At 39.5% G+C, this 27,970-nt stretch overlaps 1 protein-coding gene across 11 annotated transcripts in view; it reads right to left on the bottom strand.

The window, feature by feature from the left end:
• Positions 1–27,970, bottom strand: part of EYA1 (EYA transcriptional coactivator and phosphatase 1) — a 288,885-nt gene that overhangs the window by 22,379 nt on the left and 238,536 nt on the right. For all 11 annotated transcript variants that reach the window (XM_085605441.1, XM_085605440.1, XM_085605446.1 and 8 more), the window contains 4 exons: positions 22,262–22,320; positions 21,981–22,141; positions 17,624–17,738; positions 16,908–17,029 (listed from right to left, as the gene is read on the bottom strand). In XM_085605441.1, coding sequence (XP_085461567.1) covers positions 16,908–17,029; positions 17,624–17,738; positions 21,981–22,141; positions 22,262–22,320 — 457 coding nt within the window. The remainder of the gene's footprint in view (positions 1–16,907; positions 17,030–17,623; positions 17,739–21,980; positions 22,142–22,261; positions 22,321–27,970) is intronic.

Raw genomic sequence — 27,970 nt, 5'->3', positions numbered from 1 at the left:
ATTAGTGTGGTATTTCTTCTGGTGTTTTGTTTTCACTTTATTACTGTTTGAAGGGTTGCACGAATACTTTGCACATTGCTTCTAAGTTAAGCCTGACTGCTTTGTACTGGGTTACCAGCGGGTTAGGAACAGGTTAATTTCGTGATTAATTGTGTTTCATCCTGACAGGAATTGTGGTTGCCTCTTGAGTAGGTTTCCCCCCCCCCAACCAGTAACTCAGTTTCCTACAGGAGGCCTTTGTCAGTGTAGACTGGTACCTGAAAACAAAAGGCAAACTCTTATAGAGAAGGCCCTCAGCATTTTGGAGCATTTTCACCTCGTAGAAGGAAGCTAAGGCAAATATTGTCACGGAATGGTTACATGGGGCAAGATGGCAGCGCCATACCTGTATTGAAAACATTCATAGATCATGACTCATTTGAAGGACACCTGCTTTGCACATCTTTGCACATCTTTTAAAATAAATGTAGATTTCCACTAGGGCACACATTATCAAATTGAAAACATTTATCCACTGACAAACTTGTTTGCCTGATTTGCATCCAATATTTTGATCAAGCACAATGTTTCCTGATGGCCACAAACATGAATTTGATGCTGTTAAGAAATAATGCCCCTGCTAACATGTGTGGCAGTTCTTGATACTTTGGAATATTTCTGGAGATTTTCTTCAAAACACATCCAAAATATACACTAAAAATACACTGAATTTATGTAACTTACAATTGACTCTCACTGTAATCAATGCATATGTTATTACAAATGTCAATAAAAAATGTTTTAAAAAAAAAAAATACACTGAATTAATCAATGTTTTCGAGATCTCTATTCCTCCATTTCCCACTTATAAGGCGAGGCTTGCTTGTGCTTCTTTGCTGTAAAAAACTAAAACTGTTTGTGCTGCCATATAAAGTGAGCCACAAAACAAAGAGCATGGTTGTGGTCCTCATAAAATAATTGTCAAAATTGAAAAGGCGGGCAAGCTACATGGTGTGGGTTTCAAGAGGCGTATTTTCTACCTGATTGCTCGGAACAGGTAAAACAGATTTAATTTATATTCTCCTGCCTCTGGGACACATACAGCGTATACTACTACGTTTCTATGAGTGTCCTACTGCAGCTATGTAATATAACCCCATTGCTGAGATTTATGCCGCACATCAGTAATTTAGAAATGCAAATGTACATGTCCTCAGACACCTCCTTGACAGCGAAGCTCTGTGCGATCACCTGGCAGGCTTCAGGACATAGACACAGCAGAACTGCATGAGCTGGAACCAGGGATCACCCAGGGACCCACACACTCTTATACCAGTACAAGAATTTATGAATAGAGTTGTTCCACGGGTACTACCCCAGGCAAAACGTTTCACCCTGGAATTTCAGATCACAATATTATTTCGGTCACACTACCATTCCACAAGAGCCTTCTGAAAAAAACCCTCTCTTTTATCCTTCTCCAATATCACAACAAGAATTAGTCCTTTCATAAATTTGGGGTTGAATTACTGCAATTTCTCAAATATAGCTTATCAAAATACTAGTTTAAAGCTCTCGAAGGACACTTCACTTAAACTCTACACACCTTATACTTCACGTGCTGATGGCACTACAATTCATGTGTACATATCCTGAACTGTTCTACAGGTGGACTTGGAGCTCTTGTGTGTTCTACATGTTAAGATTAGAAAAAAGTGAATTGTTCCCTAACTTTGTTTTTTCATGATAGTTCTACTTCATATAATGAAAGTCTCTTCTTTTAGAAATTCAAGAAAAAAGGTGGTGCAAACTCTTGTGGGCCATGTTGAGTATGCAACTCAACATGACCCACATGAGTTTACACCGCCTTCTCTTCATGATGAATTCACTTCACCAAAATGTTAATTCAGAAAATGTTTCAGAGGAAAAACTACAGGTTGTGTTTGTAATGTCGTATGCAAAATAATCATTTCTTAAACTATGGCCAGGTTAAAATCAAATCTGTGAATCGGGTCATTTTTCCCATCCATTTCAATCCATCTCATTTAATTAAAACAACACCAAGATGATTTTCTCACACTACTTTGGTTTATTGTTTTATTTTATCGTCCAAATGAAAAACTGCTATTTTATGTTTCCAACTCTTGTGACATCCAGCCATGCGTTTTATCTCACACAGGTTCCATTTTGCAATTATTCACCTCTAAAATATCACTAAATTGTGTCTATGCTCCCGCTGATGTTTTACCATGCGTACCAATACTTCAGCAATTCCCTGATGTTCCTCTTCCAGCACAGCTCATCCATCTTCTCGAATTCAGATGACCTCTTCTCCCCTCTGAAATCATACATACACTTCTCACACTATTTTTAAGAGGGATTTCGGCAAACTTGGCTACTACATATCACCCACAGTATGATGTTACTGATTGATCTTTCATCATGCTTGGACTGGTTCCCTTCTAATGGTTTGGCTAATCAGTATCTTCTATATTGTCCTTTTCTCTCTTCCTACATCTTACCTCTGACAAGGGCACCCATTCCCTGCCAGCTAGGCCATATCAGTGAATACATTTAATGTAATTATAACAATCTACCGATTTTCTTAAGTCATCAGCTTCGTAAATCAATACACACTCTCTCTCTTACCACTTTTATTAACACAGCCAACATACATCTGACACAATACAAGGACAAAACAGATGGTTCTGAAATTCACTCCTTCCTTTACTATGAGTCACTAAAGAGATTCAGAGCAGATGTGTTGTGGTCATGGTGTTCAGTTCAAACAGTTGATGTGCAGCATGGTTTTTAAGTTGAAAATTGATTTTTGGATAGGCCATTGTACAGTATATTGCAATAATGAGGTAGGGCTTAACCACAGTGAGGATTAAAGCAGTTTTCTGAGTCATAAAGGAATAATAAAAGCCTTTAAGCAGAATTATGTGGTGAAACGCAGAATTTGGGATAGCGCTTATTTAGATTTTGAAGAAAACTTGTTGTCAAACAACATGCTAAGGTTTGCAGCTTTTATATCTGGATTTCAGGGATTCAGGTCAAGACACAGTTAGAGGACAAAAGGATTGACATACCTCACAATTAGTATTTCTATTTTCTTGCTCTTTAGGCACAACCCGTTTCTCTATTCCAAAGGCAAATGTACTTTAAGCAGTTCAACATATTCAGAAGGTTGTCAGAGTTATCTTAAAGTCTGAGATGGAAATAGTGTCATTTATGTACCTGTAATAGCCAATACTATTTGAGTCCATGATATTGAAAAGAGGAGAATTGGTGACAATGCCAAGCCTTTGGGTAGCATAATGTTTACAAATCTGAAAATAAATAGTCCTAGTTTGAGCAGGTAGGTGCAGTTTTGTAGGAAGGAGTTGAGGCAAGAAAATGCTATGCTGCTGATGGCTGCTGAATATGACAGTCTGTTGAAGAGCTAGTGGTCAATGGTATTAAATGCAGCCGAGAGGTAATAAAATCAGGCCTTGGATATGTGAAATTTCACGGTAATGAGAAGTTCTTCTTTGATATTTAGTAATGTTGGGTCCGTGCTGCTGGGAGGTTGGAGATTCATTTGAAAGTTGCAGAGAAAGCTGTTCAAGTAAGAGGATATATGTAGAGTGACTATAGTTGTAGGTGCCTTTGCAAATCAAGATAGGCCTGAAAAACAGGAAAGTAGCTGGAAAGGAAGTCAGGGCCCAGTGAAGGCTTCTTTGGGACAGGGATGATGTTAGTGTACTTGAGAGTAGGGGTGGGCGGAATTTGCGAAATCCACTTTCGCAAATTATCGCGAAAATGTTAAAAATTATCGCAAACACGCGGAAATATCGCGAAGATGCGGAAGTTTTTTTCCCGCATGTTCGCGAGATTTTCTGCATGGTTGCGGCTCACCAACTTACCCATGTGGTTGCACGCGGGCGCGGCCATCTTGTTTTCAGTTGTCTCGCGGTGCATGATCGCGAGAAGAAAGACGTGATCGCGCGACGCATGACGTCACTGCGGGCGCGAACTGTCGCGAGACAGCGCAAATGGCTAAAAACAATACAACATCTCATGGAGAACGCGACCGGATCAAGAAAACTTGTCGTCGAACGCAGGGATTCAGGTAAGGCGATCGCGCGCACGCGAGAATGTATTATTTTACAGCGCGAGCAAGAAACAAATTATCGCCAAGCTGCGGAATGCGGAAATTTTGACATTTTCGCGCTTTCCGCGGAACGCGAAAATGTCAAATTATCGCAATTTCTACGAACGGAACGAAATTTTAGCCCAGGCCTACTTGAGAGCTAGAGGGTAGATCCTCTATAGACGTTAGAATGGGTGTGAGAGGCAACACTGCAATGAAACCCTGGTTATCCACTTTAGCATTTACACGTATGCGATGATAAGGAGGTATTTTTGAAGGGCCTCAGAAGTTGTTCTCATGTCCTCCTAAGTGATTGGGGGAAACACAAGAGAGGCATAGAATAGACTAGATGGTGTCTGGTGTTTATCTCCAAGCATAGTCTGTAGGGTGGTGGTGGTGGTTATTGTCTCTCTTGTGGCACAAATTGTGCTGGTGAAGATGGGAATTAGATTATTGCAAAGGTTATTTGAGAGCATCATGAGACTTGCTGATATTCTATTGGACAGCAAAACCTTAATCCAAGGGAACAGTTCTTAGTTAAGTTGTTTGCATCAAAAACACTGGCTTAGAAATGTTATTTTCTGATTTTGAAAAAAGCCGATTTGCATTCTATACAGAATGAACAGAATTGACTTGCCATTAATCAAACCTCTTTGCATTTCAACTGGCACGGGTTATATGTGAACCGTTTTGGGGATTTCAAAAGAATATTGTTTGTTTGGTGGGAAAAAGCCAGTATGTCTGGATTTTCTCTGGTGTTTCCATATGGGGATCTTGTTAATCAAGAATGTGAGCTGTGTCTACCCCAATAAAAATGTCCTCTCTAAAGGGCTTCATTGCTCTCTGTAACTAGCCTGTGCTATAAAAACGCCTATAAACGATCATAAGGGTGTTAAACATATATGCTTTGTAATTGTCTGCATCTAAATTACGTTTTTGTGTTTTTATGTTGTCTTATTTTGGAGAATTGTTTTTTTTTAGTAACAGTGAGTAGAGGTTTAGTTGCTTGACTATGAACAAAGAGGGATTTGGTGCTGATTAGCTCTGAAATGTATTGCTTACGTCACTGTCCTTGCAAATGTGATAAGTTAACAGCATTAAGAAGCCATGTCCAATCAACATCAAAAAGGAGACTATAAATGATGCCATTGCACCTGTCTTATTTTGGTATGATGGCATAATGCATGTGGCATAAAGCATGGCCCCATCTCATGGCTGTCAGTGCTCCAAGTTGTAAAGCGCCTGGCAGGGGCAGCTGTTTCAAGCTTGTTGGATTGCCTTCGATATTAATTCTAGTGCAGTTAGAGCTCGGACTTCGCCAAGGCACATGCTTGATGCTTTTCAAAAGTATGCTTTTGTTATTAAAACAAATATTTTTCTTTTATGGCTCTTGGTTTTAACACAAAGTTTAAAACAGCTAAATGTTGTGCCAAAAATGTGGATGTTCTGATATAAACAAGAAAAGCCTGCGGTCAAATACGTTTGAAACAGTAATGCTAAGAAGAGAATAATATGTTTGACAAGCTCTGAAAAATGTTTGCTTTGTTGATGTTGATTCAAGTAATTAACATCTGTTCATATTTCCATTCTTTGACAGCAATTTCCTTTCATAACCAAAGCAAAATGAAACGCCTGTGCACCCTGATTTATAGTGCAATATTCACGACAGAAACATATATGTTCATTATCGAAACAGATTTATACCTTCCAACCAAGAAGCCTTTATTAAATGATATAATTTTCAATATTTTTCAAAATATGTCATGAAGTATGTACCCTTTAAGCCTCTCTGTAACTCCCCAAAACTCATTCGAGAGGAGGTGTGCATTCAGGAAAATTCATCACAACCAATGAAAACAAATATACTTGTGAACATTAAACCCCAATATAGATCGCTGATAATGTGGTGCCTTCCAGGTGACAGTCCTAATGAGAATAACTTCGTTAAACACAGTTGTGACTCCTTGTAGCACTAACATTATACCACAAGCCACTTTAGCTTCATTTAGATGTCATCAATGAGGTTATATGAGATGTCATCAGTGACTCCTCTATAATGACATTTAACATATCATGAGTAATGTCACATGTAAGGTCATAAGCAGTGCAATACTGCGGTGTGGGTTATTTATATGTTACCCATTTATAACTGGTATAATTCATTTTTTTTTAGGTTTTTGTAGCCATACTTTCACTTTTACAGTGTTTTGTTCAGTGAATTTGTAAGTTTGTTTTTTTTACCATACATTACTGTTTTTTACTGACAGTTACCTGCACCAGTAGTTGGCTGCTGGGGCTGAATGTAGGTCCTGACTGCCGAACTGAAAGGATTTACAGCAAACAAATGAAAGGCACTTCCCCTTTTAAAATCAATATTAGAAAAGGAGTACAAAAATATATTGCAATATTTATTCATCCCAAAAAATACAGTGCAGTAAAGTTCCCTGCTATAAAAAAAAACCTGATGTATATAAAAAAGCATCGTTTTTTAATAGTTTTGCATATGCGCACCTTTTAAGCCAGATGCCAGCAAGCCCCTTAACCTTCTGAGATGTTTCCTCTTATCTACTCTTTCCAAAATGGCTGATTCTATAACAGAAAAATGAATAAATGTACTGCACCAGTAATGGATTGGAGCTTGTAATCGAGCACAACCGCAGCTGGATTAGGCGCCCAATTCAGATAGCCACAAAAAACATACACCTTTAAACTCAGGTAATACATGATCCATTGCAGACAGCATTACAATCTTTGCCAAAGGAGTAAAAGGAGTAATTTCGACCCCAGTTGTTATCTTGAGCTCTATAAAAATCCATTCCGAAAATTGCTCCAAATACACCCATTTTGTGAACATTTGATATTTGCATCTAACTGTCCACAAACTGGACAGGAAAATTCAGAAAGAAGTCCCCAGGTGTAGCTCTTCCTGGGCATGTGAAAGGCATTATACTCTTAAAGTACTGCAGCTTTAAATTAGCAGTGTTAACAAGCTTATGTCTGTCAATTACAGAGCTAGAAATAGATTGGTATCTATTCGGACTGTCAAGAATTCAGGCCATTTAGCTGCTGTACTGATCAAGTCATTGTCTAACTTACAGCAGATAAGCTTATAAGGTCTGCTTATACTCAGGTTTACCTCATCAACAAGCATTATTAGTAATAGTGGAGAGACTTCTAAATGGATAACGTCAGATTTGCAAATTATAAAATCCTATATTACCAGGTTTTGAAAGAATCAATGTTCGTAGATGCCATACTTAGGGGCCGATTATGCCGCCCCCTTGCTGATCCCTGCACCTGGTGGCAGGCACCATGAGGTGCCTGCCAAGAGGTGCAGGGATTAACACAAGCTCCCATAGAGAAATGTGCAGTTGCATCAAAATTAGGCAGTCGGGATGGCCGACAGAAGGTTGGTCGGTCCTGTTTCCGCCACGGTGTCGGTCTGATCAAACTCCGAGCGGCATTGTAATAAGCCCCCAAGTCTGTAATGTTAAAAATTGGGGATCAAAAAGATGGCCCAACTGTTGTATGACACTCACTGCCACATAAAGGAATACGAATCATGGAAAACCTCGGGCAGATGTGGGTTGCTCTATAATGGTGAGCATTGACTAATTTTAGGTATGTTTTAAAACCATAATGATTTCCATATATACAAGCAGTTGCCCAGTATCTAATTTTGCACCTTCTTGTGGTCAGAAGACTCTAAACTACGGGTTAGCACAGCATTTTGCAGGATTTACCCGAACTGTTAAGAGAACGATCTCACAGGTGTCGATCATTTTATAAGATAAATAAATGTAAGTAAATATTGCTGTCCAGGGGTAAAACATCAAGTCTGTAGAAACCCAAACCCCAAGGTTTAATGGCAATTAAAAATATATATATATTGTGTGCCTTGGTCTCTCAAATGAAAAGATAGAGAAGGAAGACTTGACTAGTTTTGTTTTTAAAGAAATTTGCACTAACGAGTAGTGTAATTGAATGAAATAAATATAAATAACCTCAGAAGATTTCATCATCTCTACAATGTTACAGTGACCCAACAGGCTTATCGGATGACAGTCCCATCTTTCTAGGGCCTTGTGTTTTTTTTTTATCAGATGCCCATAGGTAAAGTCTATATTGTCTTCCACCTCTAGTGAGGTAAGCATACCCAGGTAAGTAGCTAAACTGACTACCCTAGGGTCTGTTATCTTCACGTCTATTTGAGTTTTACTCATACTTAGTGAATAACCCCGGGATGAGCCATGTAATAGTTCTTCCATCTATATGTTTAGAATGGCAGCTGTCAGTCAAGAGGGAAGCATGACTACATCACCTCCATATGCAGCAATTTATCTTTCCAGCCCATTGATTGTAAAAGATTAGCAAACGGTACCATGAGAAGTTTGCTACAGAAAGCAAAAAGCATGGGTTACAAAGGGCACCCCCTGCCCTAATTCACTGGAAACCCAGGAAGCTTGAGAAACCAGAGCACATAAAAAGTCCATTGCCAGTCTGTTCCTGATAAAGCACAAGGATCATCTTCACACAGCAAGTGCCAATTGCAAACTTTTCCAAAACCGCTCAGAAGAAGGGCCAGGAAACCCTGTCAAATGATTTTTCAGCTTCCAAAAGATGATCCTGGTCTGATCCCCTTCTACTGAAGCCATACCAAAGATAGACAAGGCAACGATATTATAAGTAGTATTGTCTCCGCCTGGTATAAAGTAATATTTTGTGGCCACCCTCAGCTGAAATTACATCACGAGAAAGGGGTTCTCACTTATTCTACTAGGATAATCACAGCTCCCTCCGCTACAGTAAGCAGTGACATAGGGTGGTAGTAAGTGATTCCCTTTGTTTAGGAACAAATACAACTTCATGTGTGAAGAATGGCCCTATCTATCCTACCTTTAAAAAATAAATTAGAGGCCACACACAATGTTTGGTAACACCTGTTGTTTAGGTAGCATAAATCGGAATTCTATTTACCTTCTACAAAGGGCATGACCACAGATGTATTCTTGATTCCTCATTATGATTAAAATATGCCTTGCATTCCACTGCTATCATATCACTGGACACACAGCCAAACTCTCCTATTATATTGAACAGCTATAAAAGAAGCAGAAGAAGTTCTAAATACAATACCTTGTAAAATCAAGAAGCAAGGAGTGGAAAGCCTGCAGCCTTACCACTTCTCAGAGTGTTTAAACAACCTTGTATTTCTCATACATAAAAGCGTCAACTGATGATAGCTTTGGAATAGCTTAATTGTCAAACTAATCCCATACCTACCCCATATTGTATTATGAGGTGTCTGTGTAAAGATCTGAGTAATAAGCACAGAAGATGGCCATAACTGATTCAGTCCCCTTTAGCTTTTGAACTGCCTTTGTAATCATACTGGAAATTTCGCTGATTGTTTCTTTCTCTTTACATTTTAAGGTGATTACCCTACTCATATTTTTGCTGCTTTTGAAATTAGATCAATAACTTTGAAGGTCCGCTGCTATGTTATGCTTGGCTTGTTTTACTATCAACATCCCTGTTATTATCATCTGATTATAGACCTTGTCTTCTATATCAGGTGGATCGGAATCACATACGAAATAAGCATGCCTAATTTCTAATCTTACTGAATGTTGGCACAAATTATCAAATTTCAATATAAGTACTTCAACCCTGAGAATTGTGAAGCCCAGAGAATCCAGTTGCATAGCAGCCCATAATGAATCTCAGACATAGTTTTCCGATGTCAAGTCCAGATTATCCTTAATATAATCTGGTACAACGGTTGACATACATTGTGTATATTCTCAATTATTTAGTAGAGAATATTTAAACAACTATCTATGATAGCTGCCTGTTACGTGTTTGCCCACGGTGGGAATTTTTAAGCACATTGACTTGTGTACAAAATTGTCTTCAGTGGTAAAATAATACTTGCTGCTTTAGTCATCAAATAATCTGAGAAAAGGATGTTGTCAATACCTGAATAGAGCTGCTGGGGAGCGGAATAGAATGTGGATCCTGGCTCTGAATCCTTTATCAGTCTCCAGACATCTATTAAATCCAGTGCTTTCATGATTTGAGTGGTAGTTGCTCTAACTTTCAGCATCCTATTGGTCCCTTATAAGTAGAACTATCTAAATGAGGGTTAAATGAGACATTAAAATCCTCACAAATTATGGGCCTAATTAACAATTGGTTTCTGCACTTGTGGCGGAGGCGTTGGGTTGTCTCCACACTCGGGCTGAATCTCAGAAGTGAGAATTCTCAGAGCGGGGATTCTGCCCTGAGTGGGGAGACTCCCTCACAACTGCGAGGCCTCCGCCACGAGTGCAGAGGCCCTTAGTGAATCAGGTCCTACCTAAGGGGTTTTCCACTTTGGTATTTGCATAAACAGGATGCAAATATCTTTGGATTTTCAAGTTTTGAACCATAAACGGAACGTATTAAGAATTCTACTTGATGATTAACTGTCTTTACAATCACCCAATGACTCCTTTCATTGGTTAACAATTGCTAACAGTGCTAAGTATTTGCTCTACACATTATTACTACTCCCCTGATAGAAGCTGTGTATGCATTGTCTAGTATCCACAACTCCAGTTAACAGTGGCCGCTGTCAGGGAACGGGGTTGGCGGAGACGCAAACCCCCGCAAAAAAACACTTACCTTTTCAAACGGCTGGTTTCTCTCTGTCACATTGCCGCTCTTCTAGGTGAGGTCCCTACCAGGAAGCATCCAGGCTCCCCATAGTCAATCACAACGCTGCAATGCAGCATTGCGATTGGTGTGAGTGCCATGGTTCAGGGCTCAGACGGGGACAGGGAGCCTGTGCATGTTCCTCACCAAGCTGTGCATTACAGCCTGGTGGGGAACATGTAACATGTGCATGACTGTTTGGCCCACTTAAGACGGCCGGCCAATCGGTCATGCGCACTTGATGTGTGCAAACCACTCCTCCCCCGTGGACCCAGCCCCGCCCTGCCCCGCACTAACCCAGCCCCGTGGCAAAAAATAAAATAAACTGATAATAACAACCTTATTATCATTTATTTTATTTTTTCCAATTCTGCGAGCAGTGGGGTCACGCTCCACCATATGAGCGGAGGAACCGCCCCTGCCAGTTAATCCAAATATGTCCAGCAGGACCAGACTCAGACACCAACAATGCTCTCCAGTCGTGTTTATTGAATACATTCAACAAGTTCCACTATAACGGAAATATAATTCAGAGACTTTTTAACTATATCCACCATTAATCAGATCACCACCCATAAGTGTAGTTCACCATCTAATCCAAACGTAAATATGCCATACTGAGATAATTTCTTATAATTGAAATTCAGCTACAATTCAACACTTAGTTAGTAAATTCTTGCCATTGGAGGTACACATATTACATGTTTGGTGGCCAAAGGATTGCATGAATCAAAAGGAAGAATATCCAAATTTCATAATGTCATTGTAATTATGTTCAATATTTGCAATCAATCTTTCAATGCACAAACAATATTGAGCCCAAGTGGGCTTTTTATCTTCACAAATGCGTTGGTCAACAAACAAAAAAATAACTAACGTGATCAAACCCTCCTTCAATAAAATGTTCAGAACTTGAATTTCACACAACAAAATCATCAGTATAGGGAAGTTACATGCAAAGTACTTTACTTACAAAAAAGTGTACAATTCCTCTACATATATGCGTGTATACGCAACCACATACAATTCCAGAGAAAATAAATGTGGCTTAATTACAATCACGTGAAAAACAGAAAACAATTCTGATAATGGTTAAATGGCCAATTCTGTGTGATTTCACATCAATGCAAGGATTGAATCCTTTATATTCTAGAGCTTGTTGAATACATATGTTTATGACTACCATGCATGGCAAACAATGTGGAATTAACCATATATGCAGATGTGTAAATTATAATATGTTACTTATTATTATTATATTTGAAGGGGCAGGAGGTCTTGATCCACTCACGCCTTCACCTCTTTTGAGTCATAGCCTTTCCCCAAACTCACCAATAGTAATAAATAACAACCTACACTCTACGCACCTGCACATTATGCTATTTATTAACTGTTTGGGCACTTTCATTGTACAGAGGTCGTTTTATTCAACTATGTTTCACATTTACCCATTAAAGATGAAGAATATTTCCTGTGGTCTGGAAATATCAATTTCATCATTGTGACATACTCAAACCACTCTGCAGATCTTTACTATTGCCAGGATGACTAATATTATGTGGTAATGGAGGAGCATATTCTGTGACAGGTTTAGTTAAATTATGTCGCAAGTAAAATGGAAATTATGTGGCACTTTCTTTAGTAGTATTATTTTGAATCATTTCATATAGACACATTTTTGTTGAAAGCTGAAAACTATGCTGCAAATTATGTGGCAAGCGTGGTAAATCTATAATTATTCAGTAAACACCATAGCACTGAATCCCATAATTCAATTGGCCCTGCACACTGGTCATTGTTTTATCAAAAATCCATTCATAAAACCTAAATATTCGAGTTCCAGTCATTGTCCATTGTCAGCTACACCTTCATGAAAGCAGCTTTAACCATGTTTCCCTTCTACAGACAGAATGTGTTTGTAACAAAAAAAAGGAGTGTTTAGTTTTCTAAACTTCTGCCTTCCTAACTACATAAGCAACTTTTGCTCACTTCTTTTACTTCTGGCCACCAAGCAGCACAGTCAGTATTTCACTCACTGTTAGTCCTGGCATCCTTAGTGTGGTATCCCCCAAACGTGTTGCCTTCACTCCCTGATTCTTGCTGAACTCATTTTATTGGCATTTGGACTGTGCACTTTATTCCTGCTATCTAGTGCTAAAGTGTGTGTGCGCTCCTCTTGAAACATGGTAAAATTGGCTTACACCTAATTGCCACATTTAATTTACATGTAGGTCCTTAGTATATGGTACTACATGTACCCAATGCCTGAAAATTAAATGCTACTAGTGGTCTGAAGCACTCATTGTGCCACCCACTAAAGTAGCCTTTTCAAATCATAGCTCAGGCCTGATACTGCAGCCTGTAGTTAGGTTCTAAACTTCCATTTTGGCCTGGGAAAATAAACCTTAATTTTTAAAACGTGTAAGTCACCCACAAGGTAGTCCCTAACCATCCCTATGACGGATGACTGGGGAGGAGCTGCCCCATGCCCTGATTACATTTTAAAGGGCCCAACCTGCAGTACACACAAAGGATTCTGACACCAGGCCTTTTGTCACCCTAGACAGTTTGGAACAGGACCAGGACTAGGGGAAGGAGAAGGACTGACTTGAATCAGTTTTGGGGTTAAGTCAGGGAATTTCCACCACACAAACGCTGGTGCCAGGTATACAAATAGAACCTTCAGAACCACTCTTTTGGACACACCTGGACCTGTAAAAGATACAGAAGGACTGCCCTGCAGCATAAAGGACAGCTTAGCTGTCACAATAAAGAAGATTTCCCTGATTCCAGCCTATCTAGAGAGACTCGAAGGGTCAGCTGGCAAACCTCCCATGTGGGCTACAGGGCACACAACAAGCTTCTAGAGGTCTCCCTGCAACTTCCCAACAGACCAGCACCAACTATACCTGCCAGGACATGCCTGTATCCCATTTCTGGATTTTCGTCATTCTGGTATCATTTTATTTTTTAAATGTACTCTATTTTTCTAAATTAGTTTGGATTTTTCTTTCTGGTGTACTTTCACTTTATGACTGTTTATGTAATACATTGCCTCTAAGTTAAGCCTGACATATTTGTGCCAAGCTGCCAGACGTTTAAGCACACGTTAATGTTGTGACTTTTGTGACTTACCCTGAAATGAAGTGTGGTTGTTCCTTAAGTTCCCAACCCTCTCAAGCAATAACCCAATTTCTTACACTTACTATTTTCAACATACTTTCTACAGTTTGAAAAACATATTTCAAGCTAACTGTAAACTAAACATCAAAAATACATAATGAGAATATCTGTAACATAGTCACATACAGTCATCTGGGCATTCAGGGTTCTGTCGATGCTTGTGGTTTATGATGTCAACAGAACCCCTCTGTTGCAATATTGAACCATATAATTCTGTTACCCATTATGTACTTTTTTAGGCTACTAGCTAGAAAATCATAGCTCTGGTTCATGATGGAACAGCTGAAATACTGTATCAAAATTATTTTTAAAATGTCTGTTCAAGTAGGATGTCATAGAAGTATACCAAAAAAGTAATGGACAAAATGCTTTAATTATTCTCATCCACTGAGGAGTGGCAGGAAAGGTGAGACAGTTATATTCTATTGGTAGGTAAGTTTCTGCTACTCATTTGTTCAGTTAGGAGTATTAATGTCATCAGTCCTTAAGATTATGTTAGCTGTAGAAATGTGTTCACACTGCTGCCTCTGAAAAACTAAGAAGTAAAAGATTTTTTTTCTGCTAAAAACAATACTACGCAACATACATTGGTAATGCTGCATTCTGTAGCCCCAAGCAACTACTTTTAAAACAACAGCAAATCTCTTTCATGTCGGCCTACCAAACCATCAACTATAAGCCTACTGAAATGTAGTTAATATATTATGCTGCAGTGAAATGTATATTATAAAGGCCAGAAATTCCGTAGCGCACTGTACAGAACTTGAAAGACATCTAAATCCTTGGACTTGCTCACAAGGGTACTAGTATGGTATCCACATTTTTTCACCACCTGTACCAGGCATAAACACTACAAGAACCATAAGGTCACAGGAGCATGCAGGTTCTAGCAACCAATTTGTAAATACAAAAATGGCCTTGACTTCTAAGTAACACATGCCCAAACCAGTGACACCTCGAATCAAATAAAAAAGCATTCATTTGAAAATCCATTTAAAAACCCCTCCCTTTGAAATGGCGAACATTTTCAACTATCAGTTTGCGAGTGTAAGGATAAATCTGTGGGAGCAGCTCATGTCAGGGAAGAGAGGGGGGAGGGGGTCGGTGGACAATGGAGATAAATAAAAAAAATGTAAGATCTTACCTGCCGCCGTCCAGGATTGCACTCTTCTGCTCCGCTCCCCTCCTCTCCACTGCAGGCAGGCACAGGTTCCCAGAATGCCCTGCGGCCAATCCTGAAGCTGCTCTCATCAGATCAACTTCAGGATTGGCCTGAGCACTGAGAATTTGCGCTACCGGACAGAGAGGGAGCCTGTGACTTCTCTCTCCAACCAGGCAATGCAGCTGGGGTTGGGGAGAGCTTCACTGCGCATGTGGGTTTGACCTGCCTGAGACTGTGGGCCAAACTCACATGCGCAGTGAATAGTAGTGCCCAACACTCTGACTCCATCCGGTCATTACCCTGGCCCCACCCCAAGCTTTGGCACAAGATAAATACAACAATAATATTTTATTATCATTTTATTTTTCCCGTTTTTTAGAGTGCTGTCAGGGGCCACTGTAAATCTATGCTCAGGTAAAGGAGTTGGCTGTATTCACTGAACCAAAATAAAATGATACACAAGGCATAGCTGCCATGTATCAGTAAGCCTACAGTTGTAGATAACACATGCCTTTACAGAGCACTTAGGTTAACAACAAAATCCATTATTGTACGGTGACACTAAGGTAACACATGCACATTGTAGTCTGCAGCCGTTATTCTTGGGAAGACCAATTCAGTCCCTGCCAGATCTGCAATCCAGTAAATAATTATAACAAGAAAGCAAAGTGGCGGCAGAGTATTTTAGCTGCGGGCATGCCTTCTTGATCTAGGTTTCAAACTGTCATGAAGATTATGTTGTGGTGTAGCAATGCAATAGAGTGAGACTCAAAGTACCAAGAAACCTGGTGAATAGACATTGTATGAAATACATGCTGTTCCCTTGCATTTATTTCAAGTAAATCAATATTGTCAAAAACAATTCCACATTCAACACTAATTCAGGTTCATGGTCAAAGATAGAGTTACTAGAACGAGTGAATGACCTAGTCTTTTACTAATACATTACAAAAGCAATTTTCTTTGACATGCCTATAATATGAATATAAAATAATGTAAACCCTATTTCAACAATTATGAAAAAGAATACATGTATGTATCAGTCTCCTGTGTGTGCCATTAAGACCTCACAATTAGTCTTAGGGCCTGATTTAGATCTTGGCGGACGGGTTACACAACAGTGACGGATATCCTGTGTGCCGAAATATAAATCCCATAGGACATAAAAGGCTTATTTTGGCAGACAGGATATCCGCCACCATTGGGACAGAGTAGCCCGTCCACTAAGATCTAAATCAGTCCCTTAGAAATCAAAGAGAGAATCAAGGTCTACGATATCTAATCCCTGTTTTGTGGCTATTTAAAATTGATTGTTATCACGCTGCTAAGGATCTCATTGCAGTTGCTCATGGGTGTTATTTTTCATAGTAAAGTATTTTATTTGTTTTATTACATATATAATTGTGCCCTTTCTTATACATTTATTAGCAATTTGGTAACATCCAATGTATGCTGTACAAAGGAGAAATAAGATCCTTTGAGTACAAAGTATATATTTTATATTTATCTTTTGTTATTTTGATCCTTGATATCTTGGTCATGGAATTAACATAACTTGATATTATGTACATGATATTCTGTACCTACACCATCCATGTGTGCTTGGCACAATAACAAGCCACTTGATGTCTGGGATTTCATGTGAACAAATAATTAGTTCTGTGTAGCTGAACAGTGAGGATCATAAAAATAAGTATTGCTTAATATCTTCACAGTAGAAACATGTAAGAACAAATGGTAGTGGTGACTCACCTATTTTTGTTGCACTATAAATATTTTCAATTGGAAAAACAATCCCTAATCCATATAGCAAAACTTTTGCCAAGGCCGGAATAAGCTGTGTTGTTGTGACTAGTATATTCACACAGTTTGCCCTGTTAAGAAAGAAATTAACAATTAAATATGCATACGGTAAGTTCGGTTTGCTTGAGAATTAAAAACAATGGGCCACATGTAATACGCAATTGTTAATGCACAATTGTAAATTGAGCAAATGTACACAATATGCCAATTAATAAAGAGAATTAGCAATTGCACATACATATGTCGCTTACTGTACTTTTCAGCATATGTGAACATTTATGGTGGAAAATTAGTGTGATTTCCATTGGTTCACCACAAATTATTTAGCACAAGTGTACACCACCAACTTCAACTTCCTGTGTTATGCCACAATGCAAATCCCACGCCTTCAAACCTAACACCAAATCACTAAAAGTGAGAATTGGACAATTCCCCAATAATGGTGGAATTACAAAATTCGCCTGAGCCGACTGCAAATGAAAAACACCCCTAATCCACATTCCATGAATCAGATTGTGGAATTTATATTTGGAAAATTATGTTTTTGTGCTCTAAGTTCAACTTAGTTGTGCAAAAACATATATGAATTGGGCACACTACTTATGTACGTACAAAGCTTGCATTTTCTCTTATTTTACAAAAATACATATAAAAAAAATATTTACCTAGAATGAATGAGTGTGAGTGCTTTAAGTGCTAACGTTAACCATGAATCGGTAAGAGCCTCTATTTCCGCTCTTAGCTGCAACCATGCTTCTCTTTTTGCAGGACCGAGCAGACCTGTGGAGAATGGAAGAATAGAGATAGTAATTGAAGCCTAGCTTAGGTTAAGGTTCGCTAAATACTGTCATGTTAGCCTACACGTTCCAAACGTTGACATTAGGATCTGAAATGTGTTTTTATTCAAAATTAATTTAGATGCATTATTAAAAGGAAACAGTTTTACAACTTTGAAAAATTATAATAATATTAATTGTGCATACCACTTTTTTTATCTTGTATAGCAAAATTCTGATTGTAAACAGGCCCTTTCTTTAAAATAAAGGCTGTTTTAGGAGTACAAGCCAAGTAGCTTGGGGACAGATTAAAGAAATATGTCCAATGTTTGACATTGTTTGTGTCCATTAAAGATAGAAAACCATTTAAAAAAACAGCTCTGCAATTATGAATGGAAATATCATATTAATAAATAAAATGTTTAATTCACAATTTCTAAATCAAATGTTAGCAAGCTACTTAGGAATATGGCACACTATAAGTCACACAATCATTTAAAAATGACTGTATCCCATTCCATGTTAATAAACACTTTTGGGAGACCATCCCAGCCATAAACTCTTCATTTGTTGCATTCCAGTATACACTTGCTTTCTTGCCTTGTCATTATATATATAATCCTAACCATTACAGTTAACATTTACACAAATATTGAGCATAATTGTTTCACTTGCCAAGTATGATTGGCAAAGGAGGAAGCATTTGCTGTCATGACTTCTTGAAAACTTAAATCTGTGCCTTAAGTGTGATGCAGCCTAAAGAGGTTAGAGAAGATGTGGCACATGTGCTGCATGGTATCTGAGATGCATGGTATACAAGAAGAGTTGCACATTGAGGATGGGAGCCAGACAGCTTACAATCATTTCATGAGGAATAAGTCACCACACCTGATTGTGCTTGACAGGAAATCTACTCCTGTAGCCTTACTCTTGCGAATCACTTTAAGTCAAACGTTTTTGAATTTACAGGAAATTCTATGGGTAGTCCTGGGAAACTGTGGCCTTCCAAACGTTCCAGAAGTACCTCTGGAAATCTTTACCATATAGAAGGCAGTCCCATGTGCAATCATTTTCACTTTTTTTTTAAATGTAATTTATGGTTGTGCCTGTGTAATATGCAGCCCAAATACACCTGCACTAATTTATACTATTTTTGTATCTGTTTGGAGCAAATATGTTTACTTTTTAGCAAAACCCTTTCTTTTGTAGTCCCTCTGTGTTTGGTTGTGCTCCCTTTCCCCACCCACCCCACAAAAAGGTTTACCTGTAATCCTGACAGGAATAAATCTGCACCTATTTTGAGGGTGAGAATGTGCCTTTCATGGGTTGGTGAGCTCTCCCATACTAGCATGTTTATTGGTCTACCAACATATGTAGGCAGACATTCCCACCATGATCAAGGCCCAAACCCCCTACATCGAACTATACTATAACAGTGTACTATTTGTGTGAATACGTTCATTTGCAAGTATGGATTCACACAGTGCAAATACCCAAAAAGATTTTATATTCACAGATGAAGAAATATGCACCCATGAGTTCTTGTTACGTGTGCAAACACGCCTCTGTCAATTGAGAACCATAGGGAGGTATGTCAGATAACAAGAAACAGTCAACTGTAAACATTGTTGTAAGGTTAGAAACTTGACTCAGGATTACCATGACTTGGACATCAAGACATAAATAAGGAAATAGATAGGAAAGCAGATTTTGGGTGGGAATAGACATGTCTTGAGAGTCATATGGAATAGATGGTGGTCATCAAATTTTGGAACCATCCAGTAATAAAGACATCAAGGTTAGCCTTTGTAAAATGTGGAACTTCAATCCTCAGTTGAATCTTGGAATGGAAGCTCTATATGGTATAGTAGCAGCACAACTTTCGCTGTAGGAAGAATGGTATTATTCATGTCGAGCACAGTGTAAAATCAAGTTCATGTTTCTTGAAAGAGGTTAGGCTAGTCACTGGTAGTGGATACCACAAAAAAGTAAATTTGTATAACTAAGGTGTGTGAGAAGAAGACCTGCTATGGATGCTTGACCCCAATAAGGGAATCCTAGATATGGAAGTGTCCATCTGAGAAGGGGGATTTCACAACTTAATTTATCTTTATTGTTCAGGTTGACTCTGGACATTTTTATGGATCTGATGGTCTCAGTGGGGGGCCCATTCCATAAGCTAATTAGTTTACAAAAAGTAGTACCTTGCTGCGGGACACGATGAAAAAAACAGAACAGTGTGCCAAACATGCCACCATGGAACATGAGTATTGATAACAGATGGAAATCCATTCTCCCAGCATGGTGTGGCCCATGGGAGACAAACATGTACTTTCCAGTGGCACCCTCCAACACACAAGAGTACAGTGCCAGTAGAAATTGGTGTTTGGATAATTGTATTGTATATGTACCAATGCATGTGTGCATGGAAGTTGGTAACTGTAATTCATACTTTTCTCTGAAACGGTGGGTAAGACTGTGGGTAGCATGCAGCTAATCTCGTTAATTTTGTTCTGTAATGGGGCTTAATAAGCGTCATGAGAGAATTTTGAATATCTGGTTATCTGCATTATTCAAGTGCGCCTATAGGCATAAATTTGACACATTCAGCGCTCAAGATATTGATATTTACTGATCTCCATGAGGAGGCTGAAGTTCAATATTTTATCCAGTGGAGCCGACACGGTTCGTTGGTGGCGGGGAGTGTGCAGGGGGGGCGGCAGGGACTAGGGGAGAACGCGGGTCACAATAAAAAAAAAACACTTACCTTCCTGCAGGGTCCCGCATCTTTGCTCCTGCTCTTATCAACTACAAGAACAGGAAGCTCCCGGCACACAAGCTCTCCTGACCAATCACAATGCTGAAATGCAGGGCTGTAATTCGTCTGAGCGCCGTGACACATTGCTCAGCTGGAGGGCTGGAGGGGCTCCACGCAGACTGTAATGCAGCCTGCAAGGAGAATGGGGAAAGCGCGCATAACTGGTTTGGGTGGCCCGAGAGGGCCGACCAAACAGTCACTGCAAACTTAGGAGGGTTGTAGCACTTCTCCCCTGCTCTTCAGCCCCGCACCGCCCACTCACACAAGTTGCCCCAGCAGGAGGAGAAAATAAAATGATAATAACACTCTGTTATTATGAGTTTATCTTTTCCATTCTTTTCCTGCTTGAAGACTGTGGGGTGCCACTCCTCCGCCTTCCACTGATTTAATCTCAGCCAAAGTCTGACTTTTACCATAGTGAAAATAGAGTGGATGAAACAGAATGGAGTACTTGAGTGACATTGCCTGATGGGACCCAGCTACATCAGCCCAATTACTTCCGGGTTTGGCAGGTGTAGACTTATGTAGCAGAGCTGGTGCCTCTGTATTAGAGCTGGCTCCTCCGGCGGAGGAGCGTCACCCCCCCCTGCCAGCAGTCAAAGAATGAAAAATAAAACGATAATGAACCTGGGTTTTTTATTGTTTTATTTTTCTCCATAGTGTCGCCTAGGGGGCGGGCCACGGAGATGACAGGCAGAGGGGGAGTTGTAGGTGCACTCGTCTCGGGCTGGGCGAACCCTCATGCGCATTGAAGCTCTCTCCAATCCAGCTTCGTTGCTGGGTTGTAGAGATCAACAGGCACAGGCTCCCAGTCTCCCTGGACGCGCAAATCATCAGCGCTCAGGCCAATCCTGAAGCTGCTTCATGCAGCATCAGGATTGGCCCACGGGATTCCGGGAGCCTGTTCCTCAAGTGCACGGTGACGATTCAGAGAGGAGCGTTGGAGCATCGAACAGGTAAGTTATTTTTCTTTTTTTGGGGGGGTGGTGTTCATCCCGGTGGCCCCTCCTTCCACCCTGCAACTTTACCAAGAAACAGTGGTATTAAACCCCTTTTGAACTGCCTATTGTGCATCCTAATTTAAATGGCGGAAGAAGGTGAGATTTTCCAGAGATGGGAGGAAAAAGAATGAAGCTCCCAGAGTGCCCTTGTCTGCTACAGGAGCAGACGTCACCAAATGAAAGCAGCTAATATCTTGTCTGTTAGTTGATACATTTACATTGTTCACTCTGTTTTTCAAATTATGAAAGGCAAGTATTGTGGCACTTAAAATGTTGTATCATATTTTTTTTAAAATCAGCAAAACCAAGCATGCCAAACCTTGCATTTTTGTATTTAAATACTTTTCAATCTTTTAATACCTTTGACTCAATGACAACAAATTCTAAAATACATTTCACAGAAAAAATATTTGTGCTTATTACTTGCCTCCAACATTATTTTTGTAGGTATTATAAATTTCTTTTACTCGTCTATACCGGAAAGCAAGTTTTCTCATCCAGTCCACACCTCCGCGAACACCGGTTGCCAAACACAGGTTTGCACTGGTTGCTGCTGCAGGGAAGCCATCTGTCCCAAAGTTATATGTGCTGGTTTCATTAGACAAGAGGAAAAGGTAAGTTGTTATGTACAATTATTTAAACCATTATGACTGAATTCTGACTAAAGTCACTTCTAAATGAAACAATTATTTGGGTCTGTTTCCTTACCTCAAATCTTGACCATTGTCATCTGACGAAACATCATCAATATGAACCTGGTCACATTCCTACAGAAAACAAATGGATTTCGTTTTACTTTTTAAAGGCTCTTACTAAGCAAAAATATATTTAATCTTCTTACAGTGAGAAACCTTTTGAATATGCAAAGCTGTTGGTGCAGAGCAAAGTTGCCCGCTCTTTACATGTCACAAAATGGAATAGAAAATGTTAACAGATACATGACATTAATGTGCACCTAGCACATGTTTCTTACTTGAGTCAATGATTAATGAAAATATTTCACTCGACATTACTATTAAAGAGTGCATTTATTGCTAGATTAGAGATGCTACTTACAAATGAGTGTTTAACCATGTAATTAAGTTGTTTTAATGAAGTCTTGATGAAATAAAACCATCCTCATTTAATAGATAATGTACTTACTCTGAAGAAATCCAACTTTCCTAAACATGTGCTACAACGTATGATTAACACATAATGACTTGAAGCTTATTAAAACCATCCTCATATATGTAGACTGTGATCTTACTAGAAACAACAAGGTTTATGTAATGTGTGTGCACTGATGTATGTGCATAAAAATGTAGTTCTTAGTCATACTTACTCTTGATTTATTTGAAGGATTTATTGTGTGCCACATGTAGTATGAATTTAATGACGTACTAGAAACTTATATTCACTTATGTTTCAATGTGCCCACACCTATTAAATGTGCTCAATTGAATTTATGTTTGACTTGTTTTAACAGTTTAGGCCTGTATTTCACCATGCTGCAGTCCATAAAATATTGTTTTTAAATTTTCTGATAAAACAACATTTAGTGCAGGTATTCACATGCATTGTTAGTTTAGAACAGATACATCGCTGTACTAGTGATCGGGAAAAGAGCCTGAGAAGAAGACCTTGATGATGGTACATGGAGAAACAGAGCGTCATCTGAAAGGTTTATTGAGCAAATGTTTCAATCCACCTGTGCCTGAGAAAGAGATGTTGTTCCCTTGTCCAGTGTGTGATAATCTATTGATGTTGCAGTCTGCAGCCTGGGAACTTGACGAGGACTTTGAACCCCTGAAGGACTGATCAAGGGGGTGTGACTTATGGACTTTGTTCATTATAATATAGTGTTCACAACACCAGAGGCTCAGACGACTTCTTTCCTGATTTCATGCAGAACCCCTTGCCAGATTCCTTCCTGATTTTTGCCGGACTGCCTTGCTGATCTGTAGACTCTATGCACATCTCACTGATGGATTCCTTGCAGACACCTTCCCCGATTCCCTACCTCCTGAATGGACTTAATGAGGTTTAGACCTCAATGTTTTTCTTTGATTCTTTTTGTGGCTTAGGATAACACTTATTCCTGAACCATAGAAGACTCTTGACTGAGCTTCTAAGATGCTAACACTTTCTTGCTTGATTTCCGGTTGTCTTGTCCTGACTTCCTTCATGGACATTTCCTCATTTGTGAAGTTTCTTTATTACCTAACCATCATCTAGACTTTGAAATCCTAGATTACTGACGTATAGGCAAGAGAATCTTAGATTATTTTCTGAGCATCATATGTTGATGCTACTTTCTGTATCACAACCAGAGAACTTCTTGTTTGTTTAATACTAGTCCACCTCAGTTTCTTGAGGAGGCTGAGACTTCCTGTTTTTATTCAGTACCGTTACAGAATGATTTTAAGAGTGGTGTATTTTAACTTGATTGTTAATTTGTAATAAACCTTTTTGAACTTGGCTACCGAGTCCCAGTCCTCATTGTGTAGCCAAATGGGTTTCACTGTTAATTGAGATTTGATTAAATGCAAAGACTAACTCTCATCACCTCTCAGTCGGGTTTAAAAGCTATATCAGAGGGCCAATGGTAAACAAGCGGGCCCAGAAAACGCTGTATCACTGTCAACTTGAGCAGAGCTATGACAGTGAGTTAAAGCTAGTCTTGGTTTCAAGCCGATAGTAGTAGACACGTTGGAAGCTGCAGTCCATACTCGTAATGAGAAAGTGAAACAACAGGTTCCGGCATGCTTAGTGCTGTTACTTGGAAAACCACAAGAGCAGTAAGGCACTCTCTTGACATTGAGTGAGTTGACAGCCTTGTTTATGACCCTGTGAGGCTGTCTCGCTATGCCCAGTCTCACCACCCACTGCTTTTATCTTGCGGTGTAAAAGAAATGTGTCTTGTCACAATAGGCCTCTGGGATATGAGATTTCCCTGAGAGCACACTTAAGTGTTTGAAACGGAAAGTGGTTGAAAACAATTAGCATGTGTATTCCATAAAGGCTTCTCCAGGCTTTCAGGTACTTCAGAATCCCATGCTGCTCTGGGCTGCGCCAGTCAGCGCGCCGCATAACTGGAACCAGACATTTTGGGAAATATAACATGCTACAAAAATTAAACTCGATGCAACCCGCCAATGAAATTATGACCTCTGATTGCTGTCGAGCCACACACCAACACAGCCCCAGGGCAGTGTTCCCGAGGAGCGCAGACAAAGAAATCTGTTCCTCGTTTGCCTCCCATTGAAGACTTGTATTTATTTTGTCTTCCTTCGAGAAAGCAGCATGCGCAGACACTGCAAATGCCAAACAAAAATAGGCAAACCAAACATTGGTGGACCTCTGCGAGTGCGTTTTTTACAGCTTTGCTACTACACGCTCAGAAAGTAAATAGCATTTTGTAGTGCGTTGCCATACTGACCACCAAAAATGCACGCCAGTTAGCTGATTTGTCTTGGGAATGTGAAAGAAAAACATACGATTTTTACTCTCGTTTTTTGCATTGTGTAAAAGAACTTGCATGCACCATAAATTGGCCAGAGAGCTAGGGGCAGATTTACAAGCCCCTTGTGCCACTTTTGCGTCATTTTTAACATGGGAAAAGTGACGTACGGGTGGCGCAAGGGGCTTCTAAATAAGCCCCCAAGGGGCAGATTTACAAGCCTCTGCGACACTTTTGCGTCACTTTTAACATGGGAAAAGTGACGCAAAAGTGGCGGAAGGGGCTTCTAAATCTGCCCCCAAGTGTTTATCTTTGGCGCAAACCTGCTAGGTGATTCAGCTCTCTGTGCTCACATTTTGAAAAATGATTGAACTCCAGGCCTAACATTTCAATGATAGATGATGAAGAACAGCACGTGCATGCAGCCGACTCCAAGACTACCCCCTGCTCAGGAAAGCAAATCTTAGACTCACATTTATCTATAGGTAACCCTTTACCCAGTCACAATGGAAAAATGTTCTTGTGATAAAGAACGTTGAAAATTGTAGAACACTCTAGATGGATTGAAACAGACTAATTCACTAATTAAATGTCTTACGGATGCATAGAAAATATGTTTATTTATTGTATCAATATAGGCAGGGCTACTGAAATTATGCGGCAAGGGAAGACAACATTTTCCAGCTGGGTTCACTAAATTATGTGTCATGAAAAGGCAAATTATGCGGCATATTGCGGCACTTTTTGTGAAAGCATTGATTCACTATTTTGCGCATTTTACACATGGTAACACTGCCTGGGCAAAGATTTGTACTCATTAGTACAAGTTTAACAGCCAAATACAACGATACTCAGCTGAAAGATGAACAGTGAGCCTTAAAGAAGGGCTTTTCACTGCACTGGAAAACGTGTCGCCACATTTTTAGTAAATTTTGATCCAACTGAGCTAGAAACAAAATCTTTTTGAAAAATCTGCAGATTATGCAGCAGGTGATGGATTCAATGGCAAATGCAGCAAATCCATAGTTATCCGGGAAGCGCAGCATTCACTGAATCGCTTCATTCCAGTGGCCCCGATTATAGGATGTGAGTACACACAGCATGGCTGTGGGGCTGTTACTGTGTGCTATGATAGAGGGAATGATGGCTTTAGACAGATTCATGAAGCAAAACAAGTGGGGAAGAAGACCAGATGTCAGTGGTGTTCTCCAGTCGTGTCCAGTTGCGGCTCCTCGTGCGAGTGCTACGGGGCAGCGGGGCGAGGGAGGGGCAGGGTGGGGGGGTAGTAAACTCCAGAATAAGGCCGAACAAAGTTCAGTTAATCAATAAATCGATTAATAAAACGAGTTTCATTGTGTGCGCTGCAATGCAGCAGTGCAATGCAGCGCGCCCAATGAAATTTGCTTTATTTATTTATTAACTGAACTCCGTTCGGCCTTATACCGGAGTTTACTACCCCCTACCCCCTACCCTGCCCCTCCCCACCCCACCCCACCGCCCCGCAGCACTCCCACGAGAAGCCGCAACTGGTAGTGTCTATCGGTCAAAAGAAACAGAGACTTCCCGCCATCTGATTCAGAGAACATTGTAGCCATTTTTTAATACTATTTTGCTCAATGCAGAGGAATTCTAGACAAAGTCATTGTTTTCAGCTTAAGCCACTGGGATTTGGAAAACCTATATATATTTTACAAAATAGGGGAATATTGTGGAGCACAAATCAATTGGTATCATAAAACAATGTTGTTATAAATCGAACAGCACACTGCTGATTAAAATGGAGAACTGAGACAGTTCATGGTGAGCAGGAAGAGTCTGAGGCGATACTTTGGTGCATAGTGTAGCCAACATAGAGGCTATTATGTCTGTACAAAACCATCTGAATTTATTACCACAGACCCATGCACTTGCTGCCTTCCATTATGTTAATATCATGCAAGCTATATAAACAAACTGCATCAGGCATCATACTATTACTAGCAAGATAACACACTAATAATTTGAGTGACTAGCATTGCACAGCTGTACTTTAGATGTTTGATTGTAATTGAAGTTAAATTCCTATCATTCATCATATGAAAAAAGAAACACTCTCACTCCACGCAGTCTCTGCGTTTAATCAGATCACTGTCTTTGTCCTAAGTACTATATCATAATGGACTGTAAAGCATGAATAAAATTTGTCGCGTAAATCAATTGTTTTCAGGTTTTGCGTATAAACACATTAAATATTGGCCCTAAATGTTACAGAACATGTTTGGCCCAATGACAGGCAGAAGGCTTTCACAATTGCTTATGCCAATGCCAATTTATATCTGTCCATCTCTTTGAATTTCTGTCTTTTCGGAAAATATTTTATAACAATTTGTTAATTAGACATTTGTGTTAACAAATTAAACAGTGGCTAGTGAGCAATGATTCACTCATAGTCCCAATAAATATTAAAATCTAAATTATAAGAAAAATGCAGGCATCACAAATTAATACCACAAATGAAATTTGTACAGAGCACAATATAAACAGAATTGTTTTGATATTAATAGGCTGGTGTTACAATGTGATATAATCAAGATGTTGGTATTTATATTCACTTCCAGTGAGCAATTTTAAGAACATTACACAAATCACCCAGGTACCCGCCTATGTTAATAAATGAATATCAGGTATAGGTTTGAAAAGATAAAAAAAGGTGAAGAGGTTGGGGAGAAATCAAAAGCGAAGCGGTTAGTTTTTTTCAAATTTCAAACTAATGTTCTCAGCCCGTGATTGCTGAGTGAATGGTGTATTTGTACCATCTTTCAGAATATGGCATGCTTATTTTGTTTAAAGTTACCAGGAGAAAGACAAAACACATAGAAGTGAAGACTAGAATGTACTTCTTAGGGGCAAACCTAAACATAGCCAGCAAGTTATAGAACATGTTTTTCGTTTTCTATGGGGTTGTAACTTGTTATTACAGGCCTGACCTAAATCTC

The sequence above is a fragment of the Triturus cristatus genome, chromosome 5_1, assembly GCF_964204655.1.
Source record: "Triturus cristatus chromosome 5_1, aTriCri1.1, whole genome shotgun sequence".
NCBI classification, from domain to species: domain Eukaryota; kingdom Metazoa; phylum Chordata; class Amphibia; order Caudata; family Salamandridae; genus Triturus; species Triturus cristatus.
Note: the sequence above shows the minus strand (reverse complement) of the source record. Positions and strands in the feature narration are given on the sequence as shown.